The sequence below is a fragment of the Thamnophis sirtalis genome, unplaced genomic scaffold (assembly GCF_051295495.1).
Source record: "Thamnophis sirtalis isolate CommonGarterSnake01/CBP01778 unplaced genomic scaffold, rThaSir2_p1.2 scaffold_9, whole genome shotgun sequence".
NCBI classification, from domain to species: domain Eukaryota; kingdom Metazoa; phylum Chordata; class Lepidosauria; order Squamata; family Natricidae; genus Thamnophis; species Thamnophis sirtalis.
The window spans coordinates 57039466-57066961 of record NW_028261389.1 but is presented as its reverse complement, the minus strand read 5'-3'; the positions used below and the strand labels follow the sequence as shown (position 1 = coordinate 57066961).

Below are 27496 nucleotides of genomic sequence, written 5' to 3'. Positions count from 1 at the left end.
GGTAGAAAAAGACTTCTGGCACTGCATAGTGCCAAAAAATAAGCATACACCTATATAAATATATAAGATTTGCAATAATAATAACAACAACAACAATAATAATAATTAAAAATATTGTGAAAATGTCCATTTCAGAAGAAACCAACACCTCTTCTACCAGTCCTTGATGAAAATCGAATCCAAACTAATATTCACCCATGTAAAGAAAAAACTTTTGGAAAGAACTGTGGGAAAACCCAGTGGTGGAACATGATAACACTGCCTCCTGGATCTAGGATATTCAACAACAAACAACACAAAGCAAGATGGAAAATATTGCAATAAAAACTGACATGGTGGCAAAACAAGCAAAGAAGGTCAAGAACTGGAGTGCACCTGGCCTGGATGAACTGCATGGATACTGGCTAAAACACCTGACAAGCCTCCATCATCGCATGGCCACTCAATTTAATCAAATGCTTCAAAATGCAACAAGCGAAGAATGGTTAACAGCTGGTCAAACATATTTGATAATGAAAGATCCAGAAAAGGGCACAAAACCAAGCAACTAGTGCCCAAATACTTGTCTGCTGACAATGTTCAAACTTTTTACAAGGATACTGGCAAATTCAGTATTCAATCATCTGATGGAAAACAGTTTGTATCCAGTAGAACAAAAAGGAAATTATAAAAAATCAAGAGGAACAAAAGATCAGCTGCTCATAGACAAAATAGTACTAAAAAATGCAAAACAAAGAAAAACAAATTTAAATATGGTGTGGATTGATTACAAAAAGGCATTTGATTCATTACCCCACAACTGGATTAACACCTGTCTGGAAAATTTTGGAATCAGCAAAAATATTTGCACATTTTTGAAAGCAAATATGCAAAAATGGAAAACAGTTCTAACAACAAATGGGGAGAACATTGGTGAAGTCAACATCAGACGAGGAATCTTCCAAGGCGATTAACTTTCACCACTACTGTTCAACATTGCATTAATTCCACTGACAATAATCATATGAAACACAGAACTGGGATACTAAATCTCAAGCCAACATGGCAAGATAAACCATCTACTATACATGGATGACTTAAAAATGTATGTGAAAAGCCCCACTGAACTTAAATCAATACTCAACACAGTTCAACTGTTCAGCAGTGACATCAAAATGAACTTTGGGCTTGAAAAATATGCTATATTATCCATGTGACAAGGAAAAATTGGAAAAAAAAACAACCAGAAGGAATAGAACTGGGAATTGGAAATATAGTAAAAGCATTAGCAAAGGATGATGGTTACAAGTACCTAGGCATATTGGAAGCAGATAACATCTTGAATGGAAAAGTCAAAGAGTCAACGCAAAAGGAATACATCAGGAGAGTCTGCAAAATATTAAAATCAAAGATGAATGCTGGAAACATAATTAAAGCCATTAATACATGGGCAGTTCCAGTGATACGCTACTCAGCTGGATTCATCAACTGGACTCTGGCTGAACTGGAAAACTTGGACTGGAAAACATGCAAACTTTTGAATATGTATTATGCTTTACATCCACAAAGTGACATCGACAGGTTGTACCTGCCAAGAAAAATAGGGGGCAGGGCGCAATTGCAAATCCATCAAACTGTAGAAGAAGAAAAATGAAGTTTAAATGATAATGTGAACCAAAGTGCAGAAAAAATTGCTGCAGGCTGTGAAAACTGAGAACAGCATAAAAACAACAGAAACAAAGGCAGAATATAAGGAAAAACAGCTGGATGACAGATTAAATAGATGGAAAACCAAAGCTTTGCAGGAACAGCACTTGAAAAACATTGAAGGAAAACGTGATGACAACTTAACATGGACATGGCTTAAGATGGGAACCATCAAGAAAGGAACAGAAGGTTTAATACTGGCTGCTAAAGAACAAGTACTACAAACTAATGCCATGAAAGCGAAGATACAAAAATCCACTGACAACCTAAACTGCCGACTTTGCAATAACAACGTCGAAACTGTTTCACATTTAATATGTGAATGCAGCAAAATTGCACAAACTGATTACAAAGCTAGACATGACTGAGTTGCTAAATTAATCCACTGGTCATTATGTAAAAAATATGATATACCTGTATTCAAAAAGTCATGGGAACATAAAGTGGAAAAAGTTATCAAAAATGAGAAGGTGAAGATCTTGTGGGACTTTCAAATACAAACGGATCATCATTTGGAGCACAAAACGCCATATATCACGGTTGTAGAGGGCCAAAATGTACAGCTTATTGATATCACTGTTCCTGGAGATGCCATAGTCAAAGAAAAAGAACTAGAAAAAATAATGAAATATCGCAACCTGGCCATCGAAACTGCACGGCTATGGATGAAGCATGTAACAGTGATACCCATTGTCATTGGGGCACTTGGCACCATGTCCAAGAATTTTACAAGATACAGCAACAAATTGCAGCTTCCTGCAATAACACCAGCGGAACTGCCAAAAAATGCGCTACTCAGAACATCTTATATTTTAAGCAGGGTCAACCGTATCAACCATTAGCACCAGTCACTGGTATTTGTAATGCATTTTTTAATGTTCAGTTGGCTGAATTTCATGTTTAATGAATAAAGTATATAATAATTTTTTAAAAATCCACGTATCAAAGGTAGGACAGTGAATAAAAATGCCAAGTATAGTCTAAGCATCTAGCAACCAACCAGAATAATAAATTAAATATCTGACAAGGTTCCACTAATGACTATAATTGTCTTACCGGTGAGCTGCACAATGGAAGTATAATGTATAACTGGCAATGAAAAAATCCCAAAATTTATTCCACTATCAAGAAAAATATGATCCATATAATAGAACTTGCAAATATTTTATCCAATAAAGAACAGTAAGTTGGAAATCTGGCCCAATTATATGTGATCTACTGGAGCCCTTCTTGAACTGATATTATTTAAGAGATTAAAATGCAATTTCTAACATTTCCAGATATTTATCCCTAGATCTGGCATTAATTTTGCCTAGATTAATGTGTCTGTTTTACCTCTGAAACTGCTACAAAATTAAAAGGTAGTGCTGGGGAAGAAATATAGAGGGTTTCCTCAGGGACTTATACTTTCATACCACTTCAGTCTTGTGTATCTCACTAATAGAGGTGAACCAGGAGAGTTCATCACCTCCAATGCCACATTTAGATTTAAGTGAGGACATGAATTAAAATACTTGTTAGAGTCATAAGAATTGCCTTTAAAAAAACAGAACCAGCATATATGTTATAAACGGTTATATCTGTAACTGTAATAGCGGCTGCAATTTTTAAAGAGGCTAAAATATATTTTATGCAGGGACATATGAAAGATCATCATACCTCATATTTCTAGAAGTTAGTGGGAAGTGTATAAAATAAAGCTGAAGTTAAAGAAAACAAATGCAAAATGCATTTCTCCAAACAATAGAAATTGCTATAGTAAGCATATATTTATGCCTGCATTAATATTCCCATGTGGAAAGGTTTTTTATACATTTCCTAGGAATACAAGACATTCTTATCAATGAGCCTCCTGTACCATGCTTTTTTAAATACGAGTTTGCTTCCTACAGCTAAAAGTATCCTTTGCACTCATTCAACTCATTTTGCCCTATTCCCTAATGTATAGTCTTTTCTCTCTCTTTCTAAAAGCAGCTAGTGCTATCACTAGGGTCAAAAAGTCAGATAAAACATTTTCTTTTCTGATTAAATTCTGATATGTGGAAGGTAGTAGTAGAGTCTTTACCAAAAGTATTGCAAAAACATGAGTTATTAAGAAGAGAACAGTTTAAGAAAATTTTTGCTTATTTGTGCATTCATTCATTCATTCATTCATGATACCAATTCATTTATCTAGGATGCTGAGCTTGTTTTCCATTTGTTTTTAATTGATCTAGGATGGCTGGACTCCATTTCATGCTGCTGTTGATGCTGATAATGTTGATTGCCTGAAGGTTTTGATGTATTATGGAAAATCAAGAGATGGAAGCATTGAGAGTGAAGCAGATGCTAACAACATTTTGAACTTAGAGAGTGAAGACTTCTTTAGCCATAAAGCAAAACCCATTGTTTCTGCAGATCTCATCAATCAAGTGAACAAAGATGGCTGGACTGCAGCCCACATAGCAGCGTCAAAAGGCTTTAAGGTCAATTTGTTTATTTAGCACATTGTTTAGGATATTGAGCAATCAGATTTAAATGACAATTGTGCTGGTATGCATAGCTGATATATTTGAGGCAAAATTTTGTCTTAATTTAGGATGCTATTTAAAAAGGGGACAAGGTTAGTCTTTGGGATTAAAAAATATGAATGTGTTGCCATGAAGGTGAAGGATAATGTAAACCAGTTTTAAGATCGGAATAATGATTGAGGTAAATATCCTGCATTATAGAATTCAAAATTATCTAAACGAAAGACAAACATAAACATTATTTACAGATTCATTGTCACCGAAGAAAGATAAAGCAACTACCTATTAATCTAATTCATATGTTTGTATTCTAATAATTGTGGCCAATGTTGTGCCTTGTGGAATTAACAATAGGGATTGCTGGTTTCCTAATCGTTGGTTTATATTAAGATTACTTTCTAAATGCTATGCTATTCCTTATCTTCGAAGGGACATAATAGAAACATTTTAGCTGGGCATAATGGAAAGATTAAATTAGATGGGCAGGTCATAGATCTTGTACCAGTATTGCCCCTTCACATACAGTATCCTAAAATAGCCAGATCAAACTGGTGTGCTACTTGGCTGATTATATAAACTGCAATGGACTCCACAGTAGTAATGGCTATCTGTTCTGACCCCCCCTCGTTCCACACCAAAGCACACTCCGAGCCACAGATAAGTTATGGCATTTAATTAACAGACAGACAGGTCCTTAGCAGCAAACCAGCACAAACAAGCTTGGGCAGCAATAAACACAGATAAGGCTTGGCAGCAATCCAGCCTGCATAGCTCATAACAATGTTCTCCAACATTCGATCTTGTGTTGACTTCTGCAAAGAGGGGCGTGTGCACAAGTAGTCTTTTTATAGTCTAGAGAGGAGCCTAATGACCACCAGCTGAGTGCAATTACCTCCTGTAACTGCTCAACTGTTCCTGACGCCTATTAGCTCTTTGATGGCCTGCATCCAGGAACAACTCACTGCTGCCTTCTGGATCACTCTCCCTTGTCTCCTCCCCACTGGTCCAAGGCTCAGGTGCCTCCTGGTGGCCAACCAGCCTCTCTGCGCCATGCTCGGAGTCAGAACCCTGTCCAGGGTCCTCCAGAGCCGACTCATAGGGCCCCTCGCTGTCGGAGTCTGGTGGCAGCTCCAACGGCACCTGCTGGGCCACAACAGCTATCTGTATAGATGGTGAAAAAATTGCCTGGTTATAAACTGCCTTGTTTCCAACTTAAAGCAAAATAGTCCTTAGACTTTAAAGCTGATAAACATTCATCAGATTTATTACAATCAACTCATTGGGCTTTTTGCAGGAAGATAGTATAAATCATTTTTCCCCTCTGAAGTAAATGAATGCAGAGGAAAACTTTTTCAAATCTGGGTGCTGTGACATATATTTTTTCCTATTTAGTTATATCATAAAAAGCCTGTACCATGGTCTTCTTCAACCCAGTGCTTTTTGATAAACACTATAATTTCTATCATTCTCCAAAGTTCACTTTGCATATTCACTCTTTAGGAATAATGGTGCCTGTAACCTAATCCAGTCTATTTATTATCTGCATACGTATTGGGTATGTTTTGCTTATAATAAAAAAATAAAACGCTTTGGGGTGGGGGTGGGGTGTTGTTGCAATATGCTTGTCCAAATAATTTGATGGAATCTCATAATGCAAAATGTCTGAAGGAAAGCTGGTTCTTTTTATACATAACTTATTTCAGTGATGAGAAGCATTCATTTTAAAAGGCGATAAAAGCTGAATCCAGTTCATATCGATCCCTTCTACCCTTCAAACTATATTGTTATTATCTTTCCAGAGCTGTCTAGAAGTTTTATGTAGCCATGAGGGACTGGAGGCTGAAAGAAAAGATAAGTGTAACCGAACAGTACATGATGTTGCTACTGATGACTGTAAACATCTTCTAGAGAATTTGAGTAAGTTAGCAGTCTTATATGAGTACCTGAATGTTTCTGTGAAAACCCAAAAAAGATTTCTCTCTATTTCTATGTAATATGACAATAGAGAATGTTCTCTGGTAGAAAGCCTGAATGAAGGAATGGTTATGGTATTGTCCAAAGACTGGGTCCAAAGGAACTGGGCCAGTGAATGACCATGGCTCAGCCATGGTCATTCACTGGCCCTGTGTCTTTGAGATGTTGACTAGATCTTGTAGTTGTAGAAAGATTGCCATGACACTTTCAAATGATATAATGGTCTTTAGAGATTAAATGTAGCCCCAGAGAGATCTAATTTGTTTGATATTAAATCCGGCTTCCCCTATTCATCCTTATCAAAAATAACAATGGAGAATAAATGCTTCTTATCTTTCCAAAGATCAAAAGACCATCCTAGGCAGATATGGAGCTACTCTAGTAATTACTTGCTGGCATTGTTTGGGCTCCTCCTCACAGCCAGATAGGAAATAATGAGACCATGAGACTATGAAAATATAGATAAGATGCAGGCTCTCCATGATGGTGATAACTGTTATCATAGCACCACTGATGCTTTTGTCTGGACTTTCTCTGGCAAGAGAAAAAAGAAGAGAGGGGAGGCAAGAGAAATAAATCTTCGACAGGAATGTTGGAATGGCCTGGGTTGTTCATATCATGTGAAAATGGCCAAGGAGAGAAGCTGTGCCAGTTTCTGTTTATCAATCCAACCTACTTTACAGAATTGTTTTGTGAGAAAAGTTGAAAAGGTAAAAGCTCTCTATGCCATTTGAAGCTCCTTGAGGAAAACAGGACATAAACCACTTCATCTCTCTATGGAGATGGTCTAAAATATTTTTAAAATAAGGGTGGATTTTGTAAATAGAAGGTAAAATATGCTGTTACATTTCAGACATTCACCATGTAATACTTTTTATGGTGTTTGCACTCTTTTCTCTTGAGCCATCTTTGTCAGAGATTTTCAGACTTGCCATAATTTTTAGCCATACATAGTACAGATTGAAGGCACCTTAGAGCACCATTGATTATTCATGACATTTAATCATTTTAGCACTAATCACTTACATTCTTTTATGTCCCATTGACAGTAAAGAAAAGTTGTATAAACCGCTCTTATTATTTCATGCCAAATTTGTATTTTCTCAAGGTAATTCAGTGAGACGATATCATTATTTCAATTTTGTAGACCAATCTTATACTTGTTTAGGGTTTTCCACTGAGACCATTCTCTATTGCATTGCTCATGGCTTCTTGCCAGTTTATAATCATGTTACTCAAATGCCAACGTGAGATGCGTCCTTTGAAAAGACTGGTACTCCTCCTTTCCCAGGGATACTGTTTTTCTGTTATCTGGAATTTGGACTTTGGAAAACAGTCAGAGAAAATTCACCATATATGCTCTTTTTGTAGTCATCCTTGTGAGCATTGTGGTTTGGCAGAACTCCAGTGTTAACCCCTCTGTCCCATTTAAAAATTGAGCTGTCTGAAGTAGCATATCTAGACACCTAAATTAGCATGGAATGGATTTTTCCCCAAGGCTCTCACATGGAACTTTGAATGGGAGGGTTAATTACATTTTGAGCCTTTTTACATCAACTGAGAATTGGCTTATGTAACAGCAAAGTATCTTCAAGCTTTTACCTATTGTAGCAAACCACAACCAGCATTTTAAATGAAGGAATAAAGTAGATTTTCCCCACTAAAGCAGGGGGGGGGGGGAGAGAATGTGCAGAATACAGGCTGTGCTGAAGAAAATAATTTTAAAGTATTCACTTTTGCCATCTGTTGCAACTTTCTTTCCTAACCATACACATTTGGAATGCCATCCCACTTCATGGACCAGAAAAAATTAGCAAGAGTGTGTTGGGAGAAAAGATAATCTAATGGTTCCAATAAAGTTTCCTTTTTGTTCTCTTTAGAGATGAAGAGTGTATGTGTGTGCACATGTGTGCGAACAAAGGCACAGGCATATATGCATGCTGCCATATAGGGCAGCTTATTAAGAAATGATCAGTAGAAATACATGTATATTTTAATAAGAAGTATTCTAAATATACATATTTTTAGTTTGGGATTTTAAAAAAAATCTACTTCTAATTTTTTTGAATTTGTTCTTAATTGTTAAGCCAGCATTTCTCAATTAGATGACTTGTTTATATAAGTTGGATGGCAATTATCATAAACACTAGTAAAGATGTGCTCTCTGGGGATTGTGGATCTGTAATCCCAATATATTTGAAGGATGCCAAGTGAGGGAAAGCTGATATGCAGTAGGGTAAAGTTATTATTAGAGCAAGAGCCTTCACAAGATGTAAAATTTATGATTTGGTTAGAATCATAATAATATGGTTGGATATTCTTGAAATTTAAAATAGGGAAAGCAATGGCCTTCATGGTTTTTCTTTTGTACAAAGATTAAGATAAAAACCGATAAAATACAAGTAATATGGATAAAGGTGGAAAGAGCTGACTAAAAGTAAATAGATACTTTAAAAGATAAACTCTCTTGAACTGAGCTTGATTTCTATTAAGGGGAACATATCCATGCAGTTTTGTTCATATTGTAGCTATTGTCCTTCATGGATATTTTTTTTCAACTTCCCATTTTAACCTACATCCCTGAAGTTTTCCACAATAGGTGAGGCTAGACAGGAAGGAAAAGGACAGCAAGAATCTACTAATCAACCAATCACTGTCCTGGAAAAAGGCCCCCACCCCATTATATTATTTGTGGGCAAAGTGTGTAAAGTTGGAGCATTGTAACTTATTAAAATACTTTCCCCCATCATAGCTCTGAAGATTCTCCACACTCTTCATTTCTGATTCAAACAGCACATAAAGCATGAAATGAAAATATAAATTTGTAATATTTCACCTTTTTGTCAAAATGTAAATAAAACTTTCAGGTGATCTATCCAGCCATAATGTTTTTAAACTGTACTATGCAAATGGCTACTGTACTGTCTATTATGACCTGAATCATTTTAGATATATTTGATATCCATCTAATGAAAAAAAGGATCATAAAATAATCAGATTATAAAGCTAGATCTGAGACCACTGCTGGGTACATTTTTGCTGTAAAGTAAAATACTTTTGATTTGAAAAATCATAGCTTCTCTTGGAGTCATATTTTAATGTATTTGCAGAACTAGCTCTTGAATCCAGGAATGAAAAACATTTGAAAATGTACTAGTAAATGCTATGCCTCTGTTGCAGATTTTTTCAGTTTTTTAATTCTACCTAAACAGATGCTTTTAAGATTCCTTTACGGATTGCTGCAACCCAGATTGAACAAACTTGCTATGGTACAGATGATCTTGATATGGAAAATACTATATGGATGTTAAATATACGAAAACAGACAACCTGGGATGATTTTTCCAAAGTGGTGACTCAGGCAGTGATAAACCATTTCCAAGCAATTGCCTCTGATGAATGGAGAAGCCTGGAAGACTTGACATCTAATAACACCACAGAAGTCAGTATCGGCCTCACTGAGAACAGTATATTATCCATCAAACTGGGTAAGCGCTGGTGTTTTGCAGATCTTTCACATATAAAAAGTAAAACTTGGGTAAAGCTAAGCCAGTTACAAGAAGCTGGTAGAATATAAAGATTGTCTTGAGATATAGCACTCACCAGAGAACTCAAGGAAAACTTGACCTTATCTATTATTTCCTGCATCTGAGTGATAATAAACCTATACTATAACATCACATGCTGCTATAATGTTGATATTTGGCTTTCTAAGAAAACTTACTGTCTTGTACTAACCCAGTCATTGATTTGTAAAGCATGTGACTTATTCAGAGCATCACATTTTAATATAATGTATAATATAATGTATGTACCCTGATGTGTGATCATTCATCCTTCCCCCTCCCCTCAGTATCTGGCTTATTGGTTTATTTGGGAATTGATTTGAATCTGTGTTAAACCATGATTCCTGCTAAGCATATCAGAAAAAATTAGGAATTGGAATGGAGTCATTGTTTATTTTGTTTGTTTTTATCCCATCTTTATTATTTTTACAAAGAACCAACATGACTAATACACTCAATACACCTTCCTTCTCTTTATTTTCTCCACAACAACAATTCTATGAGAGGGTTAGGCTGAGAGAGAGTGAATGGCCAAAAGTCACCCAGCTGACTGTCATGGCGAAGGCAGGACTAGAACCCAAGTTCTCCAGCTTTGTAGCCTGGTGCCGTAACCATAACCCAAGCTGGCTCTATTTCTTTTCCTCAGTAAAGGAGAAAGTGTTGACAGGAATACACAAGTCTAAAACTTTTCTTAAATAATAGAAGTGATAGATTGGTTTTGAATTACATATGGAAAGGACAGTGAAGTTTATTTACTTACCTTTTACTCCAGAAATCAATTTATACCTTTGTGATGTAACTAAATAAATAACTTCAAACACTCTGCATGAGGTACATCCCTTCTGTCAACATTCTTTATAGAAAGGTATAGGAATGAATGTCAAGTTTTTCATCTAAAAACCAGAACAGGTTTCAGTTTGATTAGCTGCCAATATCTGCACTTGAGGGACCTAAATTCTTTCTCAACTATAATTCTTCTGTTAAAGTAAATTTGGAACAAATTATTATACATATCACAAATTGCAGTCCTATTTAATTATTATTGTAGGAGTCAAGTTATCGCTGATAAACCATGTGGAATTTATACAATTCATGTGGTCTATAGAATAATATGCAAAATGAATTTATATGTATTGTCTCCTGTAATTTTTTTAGTCTGCATTAATCTTTGCATAATAAAAGATATGAATGCCAAATTATAAATTAATAATAGTTACAATAAAAAGTAGGGTAGAAACTTCATTAAATAATCTTTACCTTTGTTTGCAGAAATCCAACAATTTCAGTTATCAATTTTTTACCTGACCTTTATTTCAATTTCCAAATATGATGGGGAAAATAATGGACTGTTTAATCTTCCTTAGTTGTATTGTAATATAAAAGTTAAAAGTTATAAAAGACAAATATAAAAGTGTGTGATGTATTATATAAATTGCATCATAATAGAACTATTATGTGCTGTGGGTATGCCTCTGAACTTCTTTCTTTCTTTCTTTCTTTCTTTCTTTCTTTCACAGGTAATATTTCATGGTCAATAGGTCAGACTTTTCCTCAGCCGCCTTGGGAATTTTTGAAAAGCAATGAGGTGGAATACATCATCATATCTTTACTTGGTAAATTAATTTATTTCTGTTTATTTCAAGGCAGTTTGGATTAATTAATTTAATAAAAACCATAGGTATAGGTGAATGCTATGTATTTACAGTAGTGTGTAATTTAATATTTAGCCTCTCCTAACCTTGAAATTGCATTCATTATTTTTTATCCTAAAGGTCCCCAAGAAGGATATCTGCACAGTGTGACTTATTCATCTATGATCCATCTTCAAACATTACAGAATTACCTCAGGCTGGTATGGGAATGCTTAATTCTTCTTAATGATATTACATTTCTTTCTGACTCACCATGTCTATAAATATGCTGAAACAAAATCCTCTAAAATACTCTCATTTCCTACCTAAGCATTTGAGAAAAGATCTATTGAGATCTACTTCTGTCAGGACTCCCTGATGTAAATGAGAAAAAGAGAATCAGGAGTTTGGCCACTGAAACAAACTAATTTCTTCCTCTGGAGTATCATTTATGGCAGGGATGGGCAACTATAGGTTCTTTATGACCTGTGGACTTCAACACCCAGAATTCCTGAGCCAGCTGGCTCAAGAATTCTAAAGTTGATGTCCACAGCATGTAAAGGGCTATAGTTGCCCATCCCTGATTTATAGCATTAAGAAGCAGATTGTTTGTGACAAAAAGTAATGGTAACATTATATTTAGCTTTAACTGTTTGAATAACTATGACTGGAATTTGTGACATTATTTTGAGATTGGAAGGTTGTGTCTACTTTTCTCCCTTTGGCTATGAAAATTTTATTTTCCTCCCTGGTTCCATTCAATTGTCTTGCAGAAAATCTATATATGTGGTGACTAGGAGTTGGTGGGACATAATAAGTCAATCAATCAATTCATTTCATTGCTTAGAATAAATTGTGAAAAGAGCCATTCAGGAGAAGCAGAAGCTTTTTCCTGGATATTTGACTGTGATGAACTTACTCTAAATTGAATCAAAACATTAGCCTATCCCTAAGATCACCAAGACTGGTGATCTAGCATGGCCTATATTCAGGTACAATTGAAGTTTAGATTATCTACATCTAGTGAATCACAGATTCCCCACCGCTGCTCTAAGAGTATTAGGAAAAATGTGCTGGATCAGATCAAGATTTGAGGCAGTCTTTTTCTAACAAGGTGCTTTAGTTAGGAACCCACATATACCAGCTGTCCCCATGTTCTGCCACAGAATATGAAATCGTAACACTCATGACATCTATAAGGCAGGAATTCTGGATCCTGCAGGGAGCGCAGTGGCTCACAAGGTTAATGGGCTGGACTGATGATCAGGTGGCTACCATGGGACAGAGTGAGCTTCTGTTACATTTGAGATCTAGTTGCTACCATGGGACAGGGTGGGCTTCTGTTACACACACCAGCTCCTGCCAACCCAGAAGTTCAAAAGTGAGCAACTGCAAGTAGATAAATGGCTACAACTTAGGTAAGCAACTTAATAGGGATGTGAAGTGATGGCAGCAGTGATGTTACCATTCAAGTCTTTCAATCCAGAAGTTCTTCAGGGCTCGCAACACAACTGTAGTAGTAGTACTGGAGCCTGCAGTTTAAAGAGGGGGAAAGAGTTCAGTAATATTATTCGAATTGTCCCAGCTCTAAGTGTAATCATTGTCCATTTTGATGTTTCTATTGGCTCAATTTCTGATGTTACAGGAAAGTTATTTTGCTAAAAAATTAAGAAGCTGTTTCCTACCAACATTCATGAAAAATAAAAGATGAATGCCATCTATTTAGTCTAAGCATGAAAGCTAGCTAAAAATAAGGAATCCACCTACCAGATGGTTTAGAGATCACCATTGTTCAATGCAAAAGGAAAGGGAAAGGAAGGGTTTTGTTAAAGGCTGAAATTGTATTCTTACTTTCCTGGTAATAAAAACAACTGAACTCTACTTTTGAGTATGGACTTAGACATTTACCCCATAGAACAATATGTGTGTGTGCCTGTGTGTGTGCCTGTGTCTGTGTTTGTATGTCTATTCATTTTGAAACAGACCTGCCAAAAATACCATCTCTTAGAATTGCATATTGTACGTCAATATTACTGTGTTTCTCTCCTAGGTGGAACAATACCGTAATATTATCTTTCATGGTCCAGAAGGAAGTTTACAAGACTATGTGGCTTATCAGATAGCCCTGTGTCTAAAGGTAAGAGGATAAAACTGCACAGCATTTGGAAAAATGAAAGAACATACTATCAATATTTATTATATTTGTAAATTTTTGACATAGCACAAGCAACTGGCTGCAGGATTCTGCTGTGATATAGTCAAAGTGAAGATAGATGCTGATTTATCCAAGAAGCAACTTGCAGAAGTATTCATCAACAGTGGTATGAATTAATTTCTGACTTTAAGCTGTATGTTTATTGGTGTTTTCACTGGCAAAGCTACTTTTTAATTCAGAAAATCTTGGAGTTACAGTATTTAAAGTCCAGCAAACTATAAGAGAAGCATTTTTTTAAATTGGATTGTTTCATTGGGGACATTGATTCTTTATAGTATGCTATGTCGAAGAGTGGCTTATTTTTTTTTCTAATGATTGAGATGTGTCCAGGGTAGGGAAAAGAGTAGATTCAATAGATTAATGGCTTTTCTCTAAGATGCTTTGTTTATTTTCCCAGCATGACAAAAAATCCGCCATATGGAACATGTGTGTCCCATAGGTATATGGGACACGGAGGGCTATTCATTGTAAGGCCCTCCTCTCTATGATCAGAACTTTTCTCAGGTCATTTTCTTCCTGATACTGATAGGCCACTTCTGAAAAACCCAGTCATCTCAAAGGGACTTTCCAACAATTGGAATATGATAGGCCACGGATGCAAACAAGTAATTATATGAAAGTATACTCCATATAACACCATCGAACTTATTTCCAAGAGAAATCAATTACATTATAAAGCATGCTTTTATCAAAATATTTGAAAATTAGAAAAAAAGAGAGAGAGGCACAATGAGAACTATTAGTATTTTTTCAGGGATACTCATTAAATGTAACTTGTGAACTATTTTAAAGAGTACAATGTTGAAAACATTGTTTTGGTTTTTCATTTATATAGTTATTTTATATGGAGTCCCCTTGTGATGGAATATCCATGTGTGTGTGTGTGTGTGTGTGTGTGTGTGTGTGTGTGTGTGTGTGTGTATGAAAAGACTGGAGAGCTTGAAGTCCTTGTAGGGAATGAAGCAATGGAGGCCATATCCCCCCCCCAAACTGACTATTGCCAAAGAGAATATAGCCAATGTCACCAGATTGATGTCAGATGCAAGGAATCACCATGAGCTGATCAGGGTTTCTTCTTTATTGTTGCCTTCCTATTTACAAAAACCTCAGCAGATTGAATATATTTTCTTGGGAACAACCAGAAAAAGGCTTCAGGAATTCTCATTGGGGGGGGGGAGAGAAGTCACCTGTCGCTTCATTCCCTGGAAGGATTCCAAGCTCACCAGTGTTTTTTATTCCTCCCCCCACCACACTTTAATTGTAGAATTCACCACACTTCTATGTGTCTTTTCCTGCTGGTAATTCATTATAATTAGAATAACAGAGTGTTAATAATTAGTGTATGGAGCAACCATATAATTTTGTTCATGTGCTATCTTTAGAGCAGTCATCTGTCCTTCTCTTTTTTACTCATCATTAAATAAGTATCAGCTCTTCATGTTTGGTAATTCAGGTTGTTCCATCCCCCATCAAACATAATGAGAATACCCTCTAGGCATGTGAAATGGGCTTTCTTTTTCCAGACACAATAAACTCTTGTATATTTCCAGGTTGCTTGATTCCAGTGAAACAGCCTTCAATAAACAACAGAATCATTATCATTTTAGAAAATTTAGAAAAAGCCTCACTATCAGAATTACTTGGGGAGTTTCTTCAACCTCTTGAAAATCGTGGCTTGGATAACCTCTACACTGTAAAAAAAGGTATACAATGCATTATTTCCTTTGGATGGGTTGTAATCAGGAGTTGACGAGAAAAGAAACATTAAAAGAATAGGATTCCATTTTTTTTCCTGTCTCCTTCCTATAGTGATTTTTTTAACTCCTTTAATTGATTTACATTTGGATTGTGATTCTTTATACTAGAACTATATAAACTTATATTTTAAAATTATTTTAGCCAATGGAGTGTCATATGCATATTACTTCCATGAGAACTGTTACCTTATGGGGACCATTGCAAAATCTCGGCTTCAGGGCTCCGACTTGATGGTTCAGCAACATTTTCACTGGGTTCAGCTAAGATGGGATGGAGAACCAATCCACGGCCTTCTGCGGAAATTCTTGCGAAGGAAGGTTTTAAGCAAGGTAGGAATCTCACGTTTATGTTTGAGACAGTTGTTCACAACCAAATATATTTCACATGATTACTAAAGTCAGCTTCACATTATGTGAAGCTTCACTCCTAGTGATCTCACGTACACATCATTATGATTGAGTAAATTGGTGCAGAGATAAACTTTTAGTTTTGATGGATAAATTTTAGGAGTAATCACTATCAGAGGTAGTAATTTTCTAGAGCCCAGAGGCAGACTGTACACCATGCTTTATCATTTTTGAATAGCATAGCTGCAGACCAATATCAGATTATGGTTCATCAATGATATTGTCAAACTGTTAAGCTGACACTTACTGTATAATTGGATTGTTTCCAATGAAGTTATTATTGCTTTTAAAAACAATTCCATGTTACCTTATTTTTTATCCTGATTCATAGTCAAGCCACAGAATAAAAGATTGTCTCTAGGCACGTTATTCAAAACCTACTACAGGTTTTGATAAGAAACAGTATGTTTTTGGTTTGATTTTTTTTTTTGTAATAGAAGAGAATATGTGTAGTTCAGGGTTGAACTTCACAGTAAGTTTTATGCTGACTGCAGCATATTTTGCTAATAAGGAGAGCTCCAAATCCTCAAGTCTAACCAGTGAGAGATGGTACATCATCTTATCTTCAAAGTATAGTCATAAATATTGCTACTTAATAGAGTGAGTGGGAATGCCAGTTCCTAGTGCAAAAAGGATATTCTTTGGCCTGCACTATTAATCAGACTTGTTCCTCAAAAGAGGCCATGTCTGATTTACAGCGATTAAGAAGGACATTAATACTTGGCAACCCCAAGATTGTCTCTTCATTGCAACTAAAAGTTACTCATAAGTTTGTGTTTTGCTATTTAAAAAAGTAAGCTAAGCTTATTGTGATTATAACACTTACATTCCCCACTTTAGAATGTTCAGAGCCCACATATTATTACAATAATCACTACAATAGTCTGTAAAAAGTAGGCTCAATGTGAGTCATTGCAATAATTTGCAGTTTGAGACTGAAGTTGAAATTTCCTGGTTCTCGATTCAGTTTCGTACAGAATGGGGGGGGGGAATCTTAATGCAAAATTAAAAATGTTGTGGCATCACAATGCTTGCTTCAAATATGGGACAAGGGTAGCAATACTACAGTAGTTCTTGGTCTTGTAGTTGATCATAAGCAAAAAACAAGCCAGTTTGTTCTTCACTTTCCCCAATTTGATTAATAAAAATCCTCCAACCTCTTTCTTTATGTCCTTGTACTCCTTTAATGGACCATTCATGAAGTTGAAAGGCGGAGAGAATTGCAGCAGTGACGTGTAGTCAGGGGAGGCAGGGGAGGCAGAGTCTCACCACTGTCATCATGAAAAGAAAAAAAATGTAAAAGGAAAAAGGCTGAGGTAGTTGCTGCCAGAATCACAGTGGATGACTCTGCTTAGTGCTTAACTGTTTAAAAAAGGTTCTAAAAAAGTGCCCTCTACAGGTGGAGGTGGGAGAACTTCGTGCCTCATTTAGTCTGACTTTATGATCACTCGAGCAGAGTTAAGCAAGGGTTAAAAGCTGAAAAATTCTTTATGTAGATGAGGCACTCGGTTCTCTTGCCCCCTCCTGTAGAGGCATTTTTTTAGAGGCTTTTTTAAACAGTTAAGCAGAGTCATCCATTGGGGACTCTAGCAGCAGCTAACCCAGCCTAACCTCAGCAGGTCTTGCCTTTTTCCTTTTATATTTTTACATTTTCATCATGGCAGGCAGAGTTGAAATCCTCTGTGATTGTGAAACAGTTGGAAAAGGAATGTGGGTCGGAGGGAGGGGGAGGAATTCAAAATTAATGTAATTTGTAAGTAATTGTATTATTGTAAGTAATTTGTGTGTGTGTGTGTGTGTGTGTGTGTGTGTGTGTGTGTGTGTGTGTGTGTGTGACCCGCTTCTGCTGGTGCGCAGTCTGTCACTTTTTTTAATGTCGGACATAGCGGCAGGGCTTTTGGCGTCTCGCCTCTATGTCGGACATAGTGGCAGGGTGACTTTCTGCCTCACCAGCCATAAACCTCACCCCACGTCACTGAATTGGGAGAGGAGGTACCTGCACTCCTCTCCTGGTTGGAGTTTTTGAAGTAGCCATACTCAGATAATTGAACAGGGGATAAAGGATAACTAAAGGGGGGTAAGAGTTTTCTTGGATAAACCCCAACTTTTGAGTCAGAAAATGCAGACCAAAATAGATGTTTTCCAAAACTAGCATAGACAATGGCATGCCAGGAATATTTAGGTGGAGGAGCTAGGCTTTCCAGCTGGGAAGACTCTCTAAAGGCCATTGACATACTTCTTTTCACAGTAAAGGTAGCTGTATTCTGTAATAAATTTGCAGCCATGCCCAAAGTCTTTGAATATTGTAAGTGAGTTAGCCCCAATAGCGATCTGGGAAAATCAAGATTTGGGTACAGTTTAACTTAAACCTACAATATTACCATGTTCTTCTTTCAGTTAAAAGGTAAGTTCTGTTTTACTAAAAAAAAGAGAGTTCTGTCTTAGCCTTTACCTAGAAAGTGTGTATGTGTTTGTGTGTATTCAATAAGATTAATTTGAATAAATTGTGGATGTATATTCAAAAAGCTAATCTCCTTAAGTCACAATGCATTCATGCTCCTGCCTGTTCTACTTTACTGAAGAACTATATATATTTTAAGCCTAGATGGGCATAACAATGCTAAGTATATTACCTTTTTAAGAGCAATTTCAGTAAATGCCAACTTCAAGTTAGCCTAGCATTTAAAAAAAAATCTTTCTATAGTCAGTTTTCCCAATCCTGCTATAGGCTATAAAACACCGAGATTAGACAGTTGTGAGTTTTTTCTCCTTTTTGAAAGGAATTTCCTTTATAGCTGTTGCTTCAAAGCATGATATTATACCTTAATTGAATACTTAGGTCAAGTTCTTCTGCAACATTTTGGACTTCATTTCTATCTCTATTACATCTCTCAAGTGCTCTTGATTTTGTACAAATGTTATCATTAAAATAAGCCAAATCAGACAAGGATATCCATGGGCCCATCACTGTAGCACATTCACAAAGCAGCACATTCAAAACTGAATAAATCATTTTAAGTTCTTAACAGCACCTGGCTGATAGCTTGTGAAAATGTTTGTTTCCAGCAGCTTATTAATAGTGTTACAGATTTAAGAGGATGCTACATTATAGGAGACGTAAGATATTTACCTTGAAAGTAATAGTGATGTTATGTAGAAGCTAATTAAATTACACTTAAATTATTGTAGCTTAGGGAGATGTCATAAGATGGTGCAGAAGAAGAGATTTAATTCTTTATTGATAATCATGGATTGGCTCATGCAAAATTGAGATCTGGGCTGCAGAATTCCATTTATTGAGTTTTTATATCCTTCACATTGATTTGTCTTAATCACTATAAAAATATTTCTTAGTAGGACTTTTGGGGGAAGCTTTGATTAATGGTGTATGGTAACTGGTCTTCCACTGATGGTACTCCCAAGTACAGTAATAGGAGTACCATCAGTCACTATGAGAAATGTAAAAATCCTAGAACCAGTAGCTTGGAGTGTTAGAAACCTGGTAGTTGACCCTCTCTAACATGCTAAAGCTGATCCTACTTCTCAGTGCCAATTCATATATCCTTGGACAAGGATATTTGGAGAAGGCCTTCAGGAAGCAATGGTCTATAACTGTGATGGTGAACATATGGCATGCTTGCTGGAAGTGGCACCGGTGCATCGGCCAGCTGATTTTCACATGCACAGGTGCATCGGAAACTGGAAGAACAGCTGGCCAGTGCGCATTCACACACCAGAAGATGACGGGGGCCAGATGGCTGTTCTGGGACACCCGAGCCGGCCAGGTGCTCCGGACCGCAAATGCACCGCAGGCTGGGGCAGTGCAAGAAGCCGGCTCGGGTGTGGGTGGGAGGGAAGCCCTGGTGACTGCCCCAGGAGGGCCGGAGGAGAACATAGCTCCTCATGCATGGAGACACACCAGCCAGGAGGCAGTCACACTCCCTTGGAAGAAGTGGCAGGAGACAGGGGGTCTGTGTTGGCTTTTTCTGAGGCCGGGAAGGGGCTCTGGCTTTCCAGTGGAGGGAGGCAGCATTCCCTGCCAAACTTTCTCTCCATGTCCAGAGCTGTGTAAGCAGGTAATCAGTGGGGATGTCCCGCCACCCTGACAGGGACCAAGGGGCAGGCAGGAAGCACAAGGACCCCAAAAGGGAAGGTGGAGCCAGCGCATGTATGCCAGACAGCTGATCTTCATGCAAGCCAGAAACTGGCAGATCAGGTGGCATGCATGCACCAAAAGCCAGAAGATTATCTGGGTTTTGGTGTACGTGCACACGCGCACATACTCTCCCATTTTGGCACTCAGTGCCAAAAAGGTTCACCATCACTGGTCTATAATAATTTGTTAATCATACTTACAAGTTCACATTTCTTCTTAGAAAAAATGCTATGCACTGGTATACTTTTAAAATTGAGAAGTCTGAACAATTGAGCCAATGTAGCATATTCCACAATGACCAGGGACGTGCAGTCACTAGAGGCAAGAGAGGCAGAGCCTCACCAGTCTCCTCAGGAAAAAGAAAGAAATTTAAATATTTTTTTTTAAAATAATTAAAGCCAAGATAGTTGCTACCAGATTCCAGGTCACAGTGGCTTGGTGTCTGCTTAAGTGTTAACCAAAGCAGGAGGCGAGAGAACTCGGGGCCTCTTTTCCATAAGGAATTTTTCACCTTCTAAAAGTTAATAAAGAGTTAAAAGGCAAAGAAGTTCAGATGGAAAAGAGGCACTAATTCTCCTGCCTCCTGATTTGGAAGCAGCCAATCGTGTCTTCTTGAGCACGCTTACGTTGGGCGGGGCGTGCTTCAGAGGAGAGAGGAGTGGGCGAGAAGGAGGAGGCTGCCTCTTTGCTGCAGACCTGGGCGCTTGGCTGCTCCCGCGATGCAAAGTGCCCCACCATCCCCGATGCTGCCGCCCGCTGCCCCGGCCTGCTTCTCCAGGCTCCGCCGCTGGAAGTCCCGGATCGCCTCTGGGGAAAGGCTGGGAGAGAAGCGGAGTGAAGCTTCTCTGCGGCCTCCTGGCACTGCCCAGAGGCTCTTGCAGGAGCACGTGTCAGCGGCTGGCGGCCTGGAGCGGCACAGCCGGGGCCACTCCAGGCCGCTGGCCGCTGACACGTGCTCCTGCAAGAGCCTCTGGGCAGCGCCGGGAGGCCGCAGAGAAGCTTCGTTCCATTTTTCACTCAGCCTTCCCCCAGAGGCGATCCGGGACTTCCAGCGGCGGAGCTTGGAGAAGCAGCGGACGCAGGCCGGGACAGCGGGGGGGGCAGCGGGGCACTTTGCATCGCGGGAGCCACCAAGCGCCTTTGCTGCAGACCCAGGCGCTTGGTTGCTCCCGCAATGCAAATCCCCCCCCCGCCGAGGCCGACCGCTGCCCTGCTGAGCCTCACCAGGTAACAACCTCACCGCACGTCACTGACAATGACATATACATAAGTAGCTCCACTCCCCCATTATACTGAGGTAATCTCACTTTCCTAATTAAAAGATTGGATTTTTCCTCCTCTTTGTGCATTAAACCACTTTTTTCCTGTTTTGACTATTATATTTGAAAGTCACCTTCACCTCCATCTGGGCTAATTCTGAACCAAGCTCCTTTGTGATCTGAATCAATAGTTTTACAACTCAACGTGTGAATGTCTGAGAATTTTTTCACCTCATCAAATTAACTATTTTCTCTGGCAACATTATAATGATGTGATTAGACAAAAGAGTCATTAGGAAAAATGTTTCTATCCCAAATGCCTTTTATTTTTGCCCAAACCATGATGTGTAACAGTCACCTGCCCCAAGATCACCCCCGTAAGATGGTTTAAACAGCACATTCTGCAAGTTATCATTTGTGTAATATTCTATCCTGTTTCCTCTTGTGACTGCATGTCAGTTGTAGGAAATATGTGTAGCAAACATTTCTGTAATGATTCAGTGGGAATTTAGCACAATAGTTTCCTATAATGTTGACAGGGTGTGTTTATTAGACTGGGCTGTTTCTGGATCCAGTCCAATGGGATACAAACTCCCACTGAAATGTGCAAGAACCTGTCTTTGTACATATTTTGCTCATTCTTATAGGGCTTGTCTGGTTCTTCATTTATTATCATTGGCAGAACCAACAACATACTTACAGTTTCAGCTGTATACATATAAATGCAGATAGTCCTTGCTGAACAATTTGTTCAAAGTTACAATGACGCTGAATGAATAGTAGTTAAGACCAGGCTTCAACGTCATAGTCACATAATCAAAACCGAAGCACTTGGTAGCCTGCCCACATTTACAATTGCAATGTGTGCTGCAAATCCCTCCCCCTGCCTATGCCCCCCCCGCATCTTTGCCCTTTTGACTAATATGCACTCTACCCTCTATCTGCCACACCTTCCGCCCTAAGCTGAACTTTGCTATCTTCCACTGCTAAAGGGGCACACCCAGTTGAGGCAGCTGCTGGCCCTTTGCAAGGTAACTTGAAAAGTTTTTGGTCTACGATGCACCATTTCACCCAGTGCAGACATAAAAGTATTAGTAATATATCGATTGTGAATCCAGTTACCATTATCTAAGGACTTCTTTTTTGAGAACATACCTATACAAATGGCAGAAGGAGAGCTGAATAACTGTGTAGTAACTAAAAATCAGAAGACATCTTATAATATCTTTATAGAGTAATACAATAAAATTCTAGCTGGCTAGTGAGATAGGTGGCATAGAATATGGTAGGGTAGGTAGGATAGGATAGGATAGAATAGAATAGAATAGAATAGAATAGAATAGAATAGAATAGAATAGAATAGAATAGAATAGAATAGAATAGAATAGAATAGAACTCTTTATTGGCCAAGTATGATTGGACACACAAGGAATTTGTTTTCGATGCATAAGTTCTCAGTGTACCTAAAAGCTATAAGTGATCAATCATCATCATTGTCATCATAAAAATGCATTCATCATACATCATAACACTTAGTGATAGCCATAGGATACTAGATAAGCAATCAACATAAAACATACTAGGAAACTAAATAAAACGATATAAATCGGAAAGATACAAGCAACAAAGTTATAGTCATAAATAGAAAAGGAGATAGGTAATAAGAAGCATGAGAATAGTAATACAGTCTTAAGGAATAGTTTGACAGTGTTGTGGGAATTAGCACCTACCTCCCAGAAAAATGAAATATTTTGGGAAATATTAAAAAGGCAGAATATTATATTTCTCTAAATGAGAATTAGAGAAACATGTTTTTAGAGGCAGGAAGTAACCCCAGATCTTTCTTAATATATCACAGCAGTTGCCAGTATGTAAGAGATAAAGTTCTTATTGAAAGAAGAAGACAAATTCATAAGCAAAGCAAATACTGCAGGCAGAGATCCATTCAAGACAGGCTATTTCAAAACTGTTTGCAGCAACGTTTGACAGCTAACAAAGGCAGAGTAATAGGATCAGAAGCAGCCCCTCACCCAAGATCCAACACAGGATGAAAGCCACTAGGCACAATAGGAATTGCCCAACAACCTTTGAGAAAACAAGCCCCTTCATTGTACCATATCAGAGCAGTCCAAACTTCATCTGGGAGCTCAGACAACTAGCGATTGATCAGATTAGCTCAGACAATCACCTAGGATTTGCATTTCCTCTTTTGCCTATAGAACTTGTATACGTTTTCCATCTATGGGAGTTGTCCTCAACTTATGACAAGAAGGGAGCTCAAAATCTGCATGATCAGTCATTACCATTTTAAATCAAGTCTCCACATGACTAAATTCGATTTTACAATCATTTTGCAACAGTTATTAAGTGAATCACATGGTGGTAAATCCAAATGCAGATTATCCAGTGGCTGTTTTTCCCCATTTTTTAAAAAAAAATTGCCTCAAAACAATTTAAATATTTCAAACTGCAATCATCTAACCATTGGATGCTGCAAAGGATTATATGGTGACATTAGTGTAGGATTGGTGTGACTGTTGTAACTAAGAGGACAGGTCATAAGTAACCTCACCCTCTTCCCTTAGTGTTCTCAATAAAGTTACTTTTATTGATGTATTAGTAGGTGGTTCCAGCCTGACAGATTCTCCTGGGAACATCTGGGAAAGCCTGCTGGGCTTCATCCAGCTGTAAAGAAAGAACTGCCTCACATTGTTGCCAAGTGTCTTGGAGAGTAATTATCCTTCCCTTGGCCTATCACTCAAATATTACTAGCAAAACAACCTTCCTAGAAATTCCTCAAGTGGAATAAGAGGAAAAAGACCACCACCATCACCCTGCACTGTCTTTGGCTCCAAGAGGCAGTTTATTTGAGGGTGGAATCCCAAGAGCTGCGGGGGACTCAAAGGCTACAATTCATGTTAATTTAGTTTTGCTACTTACATTGATCCTGGGATGATGGTTCCCACAGTAGAGGGGCTGGTTCAGTGTCAGCAAGAAGAGTTGCCCGTGCAGGTCCAAGTGCTGTGAAATTGAGAAAGAAAAAAACATGTTTGCTCATTTCTGAGAATCAAGAATCTCTCTGCCAAAGGATTTCTGGGCCCTTACCTTCAGAATAAAAATGAACTGCTCTGTGGTGGGAGACTGCCGAAGAAGGCTTCTGAGCATGAGGCCAAAGGCCTCCTCCAGCAACTTCTTCTCCACCCGAAAGGAAACATAAGAGATAATGCTAATACTTCAGGAGAACATTTTCCCATCCATGCAATCAGAAAGGAAATCCCAGAAATGTTGGTTAAAATGGTACCTCAGAAACATTGTCCTGTACCTCCAGGGTAGCCATTCAGTAAAAAACAGAAAGGTCCATCAGCCTGGATTCTATCGGTTCATCCATCGTTGGTGTGATCTTGCTGTGGGACTAAAAGGAGGAAGAGACATCAGTGCCCATATTAGTGAGCAAGCCTCAATTTCATTTTTCTCATAAGAATAGGATAAGATGGCTCAACTGAATGGCCTTCCCTTTCTTACTCACTGAGTACCCCAAACAGAGTTTCCTCACTCACTACAAATGTAACCAAAGACTGACCCGAGATTGTACATCAACAAGGCAGTTAATCTGGTTGTGAAGCTGTGGTCCTGCAACAGAGCCTGCCAGGAAACAGAAGTGGAGAGAATCACAAAATTCAAGCTCAAGCAAGTTGCTCCAGAACTTCTTCTTTGTCCCAGCCCATTTTAATCTGCTATGTTGCTGCAACACCTCTCCTTTCAGTCCAAAGGAAAATTGCCCCCATGTTAAGGATCCTTTGGAGCCTTTTCTAAACCTTCTGATAATTCATAGTAGCTTTCCTTCTCTCCCTTTCCCTCTGATATCTCCCCATCCTCCTTGACTGCCACCCATTAACTCCTCCCCCTTCCCATCACATTTTTTTTATTTCTGGGCATTGGGACCCTCATTTGTTCACTTTTCTTAAGGCGAAACAGTGCAGTGATCGCACTGAGTACCTGAAACTGCATTCTCTATACCCTCCCTCCCCAGTTCCCAGTATATAGATTTGAACATTCCCAGAAGAGTCTCATGGAAGCATAACAACTTGTGGAAAGTTAATGTGGATTCAGAAGCTTCGTGAGGAGGGGTGCTTGGGGGGTTGTCTGGGTTATTTTATTTCCTTAGCAGTTTAAATTACATTTTTATTCTCCACCCCTTTTTTTCCCAACCACTGGTAGAATGAGTTCCATGTTTGGTAATAATCTGTATCGTCTTTCTGTTTAATCTTCAGTGTAAGTCTGTGCTTTAACACAGGTCCACCATATGTGGTAATATATCCCTGTTTTTTGGTTACATGTCCAACATTTGCTAGACATTTTTTAAAACATTTTAGCTAACCTAGCAGGTGGTAAGTGCCATCTATAAAATATTTTATATAAGTTTTCCTTATAAGACATTGCTATTGTTAATTGATAATTACTTTCTCATAGGTTTTGCCATTTCTCTAATTCTATATTATATCTAAAGTCCCCCCCACACACTGTATCATTGTGTCTTTTTACTTGTCCATCCTCCATTTTCTGATTTAGTAAAAAAATAATAGCAATAGCAGCAATAGCAGTAGACTTATATACCGCTTCATAGGGCTTTCAGCCCTCTCTAAGCGGTTTACAGAGAGTCAGCATATTGCCCCCAACAATCTGGGTCCTCATTTTACCCACCTCGGAAGGATGGAAGGCTGAGTCAACCCTGAGCCGGTGAGATTTGAACCGCTGAACTGCTGATCTAGCAGTAGCCTGCAGTGCTGCATTTAACCACTGCGCCACCTTGGCTCCTTAAAAATGATATTTTTAAATTAGTTTTCAATAGAATTCAACAATATCTCATCAAAGGCAACTGTTTCCTTTATAAAAGCTGTACATTTTCATGTCTTTATCATATCTAGATTGTATTTGCAATTGAGGCCCACCGTGTTAATTTAATACCCTGGACCTCAAGTTCTTGCTTAGATTTTAATTTCTCTTCAATGTCAAAAATGTCTTTATATGTCACAATTTTTTCAAACTTCACCAGACTTGGTGAACACTTCCATCGTTGAGAGCCATTCTGGGATTCTTAAATAGATCTTAATTTTTATTTTTTCTCAGACAGATAATAGTGAGTATCTTATGTAGTTATTTTGAAAGTATCTATGAATTTTATTCTTCTCATACCATAAGAAAGCATGCCATCCCAGTTGTAGATCATGTCTTTCTAAATATAATAGTTTCTTGTTTCTGGGGGTTATCTATTCTTTTAGCCATGTTATAACACATCCTTGGTAATATAAAAACCAATCGGGTAGTCCACAATCCTCCATTTTCTTTAGATTCTTGTAACATTTTCAATTTAACTCTAGCTTTTTCCCTTGCCAAATAAATTTCAAGATCAATGTGTTCAAATCATCGAAGAATTTCTTGTTTGGAACAGAAAAAATAGTTTTGGTAGGATATTCATTTTTACAGTAGCAATCCTTCCCAACATTGATAGATGTAGATTCTCCATTTTTCTAAATCTAATTTTATTTGGTTAAATAATTTTATATTATTATCTACTTTTATGATTGCACATCTTGCTGTTAAATATATTCCCAGATATTTAACTTTCTTAACTATTTGAAAGTCCACTGTTTCTTCCAGTTGTTCTTTTTGTTTCTGTGTGAGGTTATAACTTTAGGTTTTTTCCCTCTGTTTATTTTCAGTCCTGCTACTTCTCCAAACTCCTCTATCTTTTTTAATAGTTTAGGAATTGTCTCCAACAGTTATTCTGCAATGAATACCAAATCATCTGGGAATGCTTGTAGTTTATATCTTTCCTCTCTTATCTCCATTCCTTTAATTTCTGTCTGATGTTCCTGTTCAAGAGTTCCAAAGTCAATATAAATAGTAAAGGTGATAGCGGATATCCTTGTCTTGTGCCTTTCTTTATATTAAAATTCTCTGTATAGTCCCCATTTACAATTACTGTTGTTGTTTGTTTATGGTATATCATCTTAATTACATTTATAATCTTTTCTCCAAAAAATGCAATTTAATTGATGTATCATAATTGCCAGCTTACTTTATCAAAAGCTTTCTGAGTATCTAAAAAAATTGCTGCCATTTGTTTTCCTTGGTGTATTTCATTTTATTTAAAGCAGCAATCCAATAAATATTCAGATAATTAATGTATCCATGGTAAATATAATTAAAAATCAAAACTGTAAAGAACACAGAGTACCAGCAGCAGTAATGGTAGAAGTACAACAAATATACAAGAATAAACAATGTTGAATTAATATTTTTAAACTTAGCAACAATTAACTATTCATGAAAT

General features: G+C 37.7%; 1 protein-coding gene across 1 annotated transcript in view; it reads left to right on the top strand.

Moving 5' to 3' along the window:
• The window catches only part of CTTNBP2 (cortactin binding protein 2), a 125084-nt gene that overhangs the window by 79339 nt on the left and 18249 nt on the right, over window positions 1-27496 (top strand). The window contains exons 8-16 of the mRNA XM_087723645.1: window positions 3903-4151; window positions 5996-6113; window positions 9383-9658; window positions 11254-11349; window positions 11509-11588; window positions 13418-13504; window positions 13589-13688; window positions 15133-15285; window positions 15482-15669. Of these exons, the coding sequence (XP_087579771.1) occupies window positions 3903-4151; window positions 5996-6113; window positions 9383-9658; window positions 11254-11349; window positions 11509-11588; window positions 13418-13504; window positions 13589-13688; window positions 15133-15285; window positions 15482-15669 (1347 nt within the window). The remainder of the gene's footprint in view (window positions 1-3902; window positions 4152-5995; window positions 6114-9382; window positions 9659-11253; window positions 11350-11508; window positions 11589-13417; window positions 13505-13588; window positions 13689-15132; window positions 15286-15481; window positions 15670-27496) is intronic.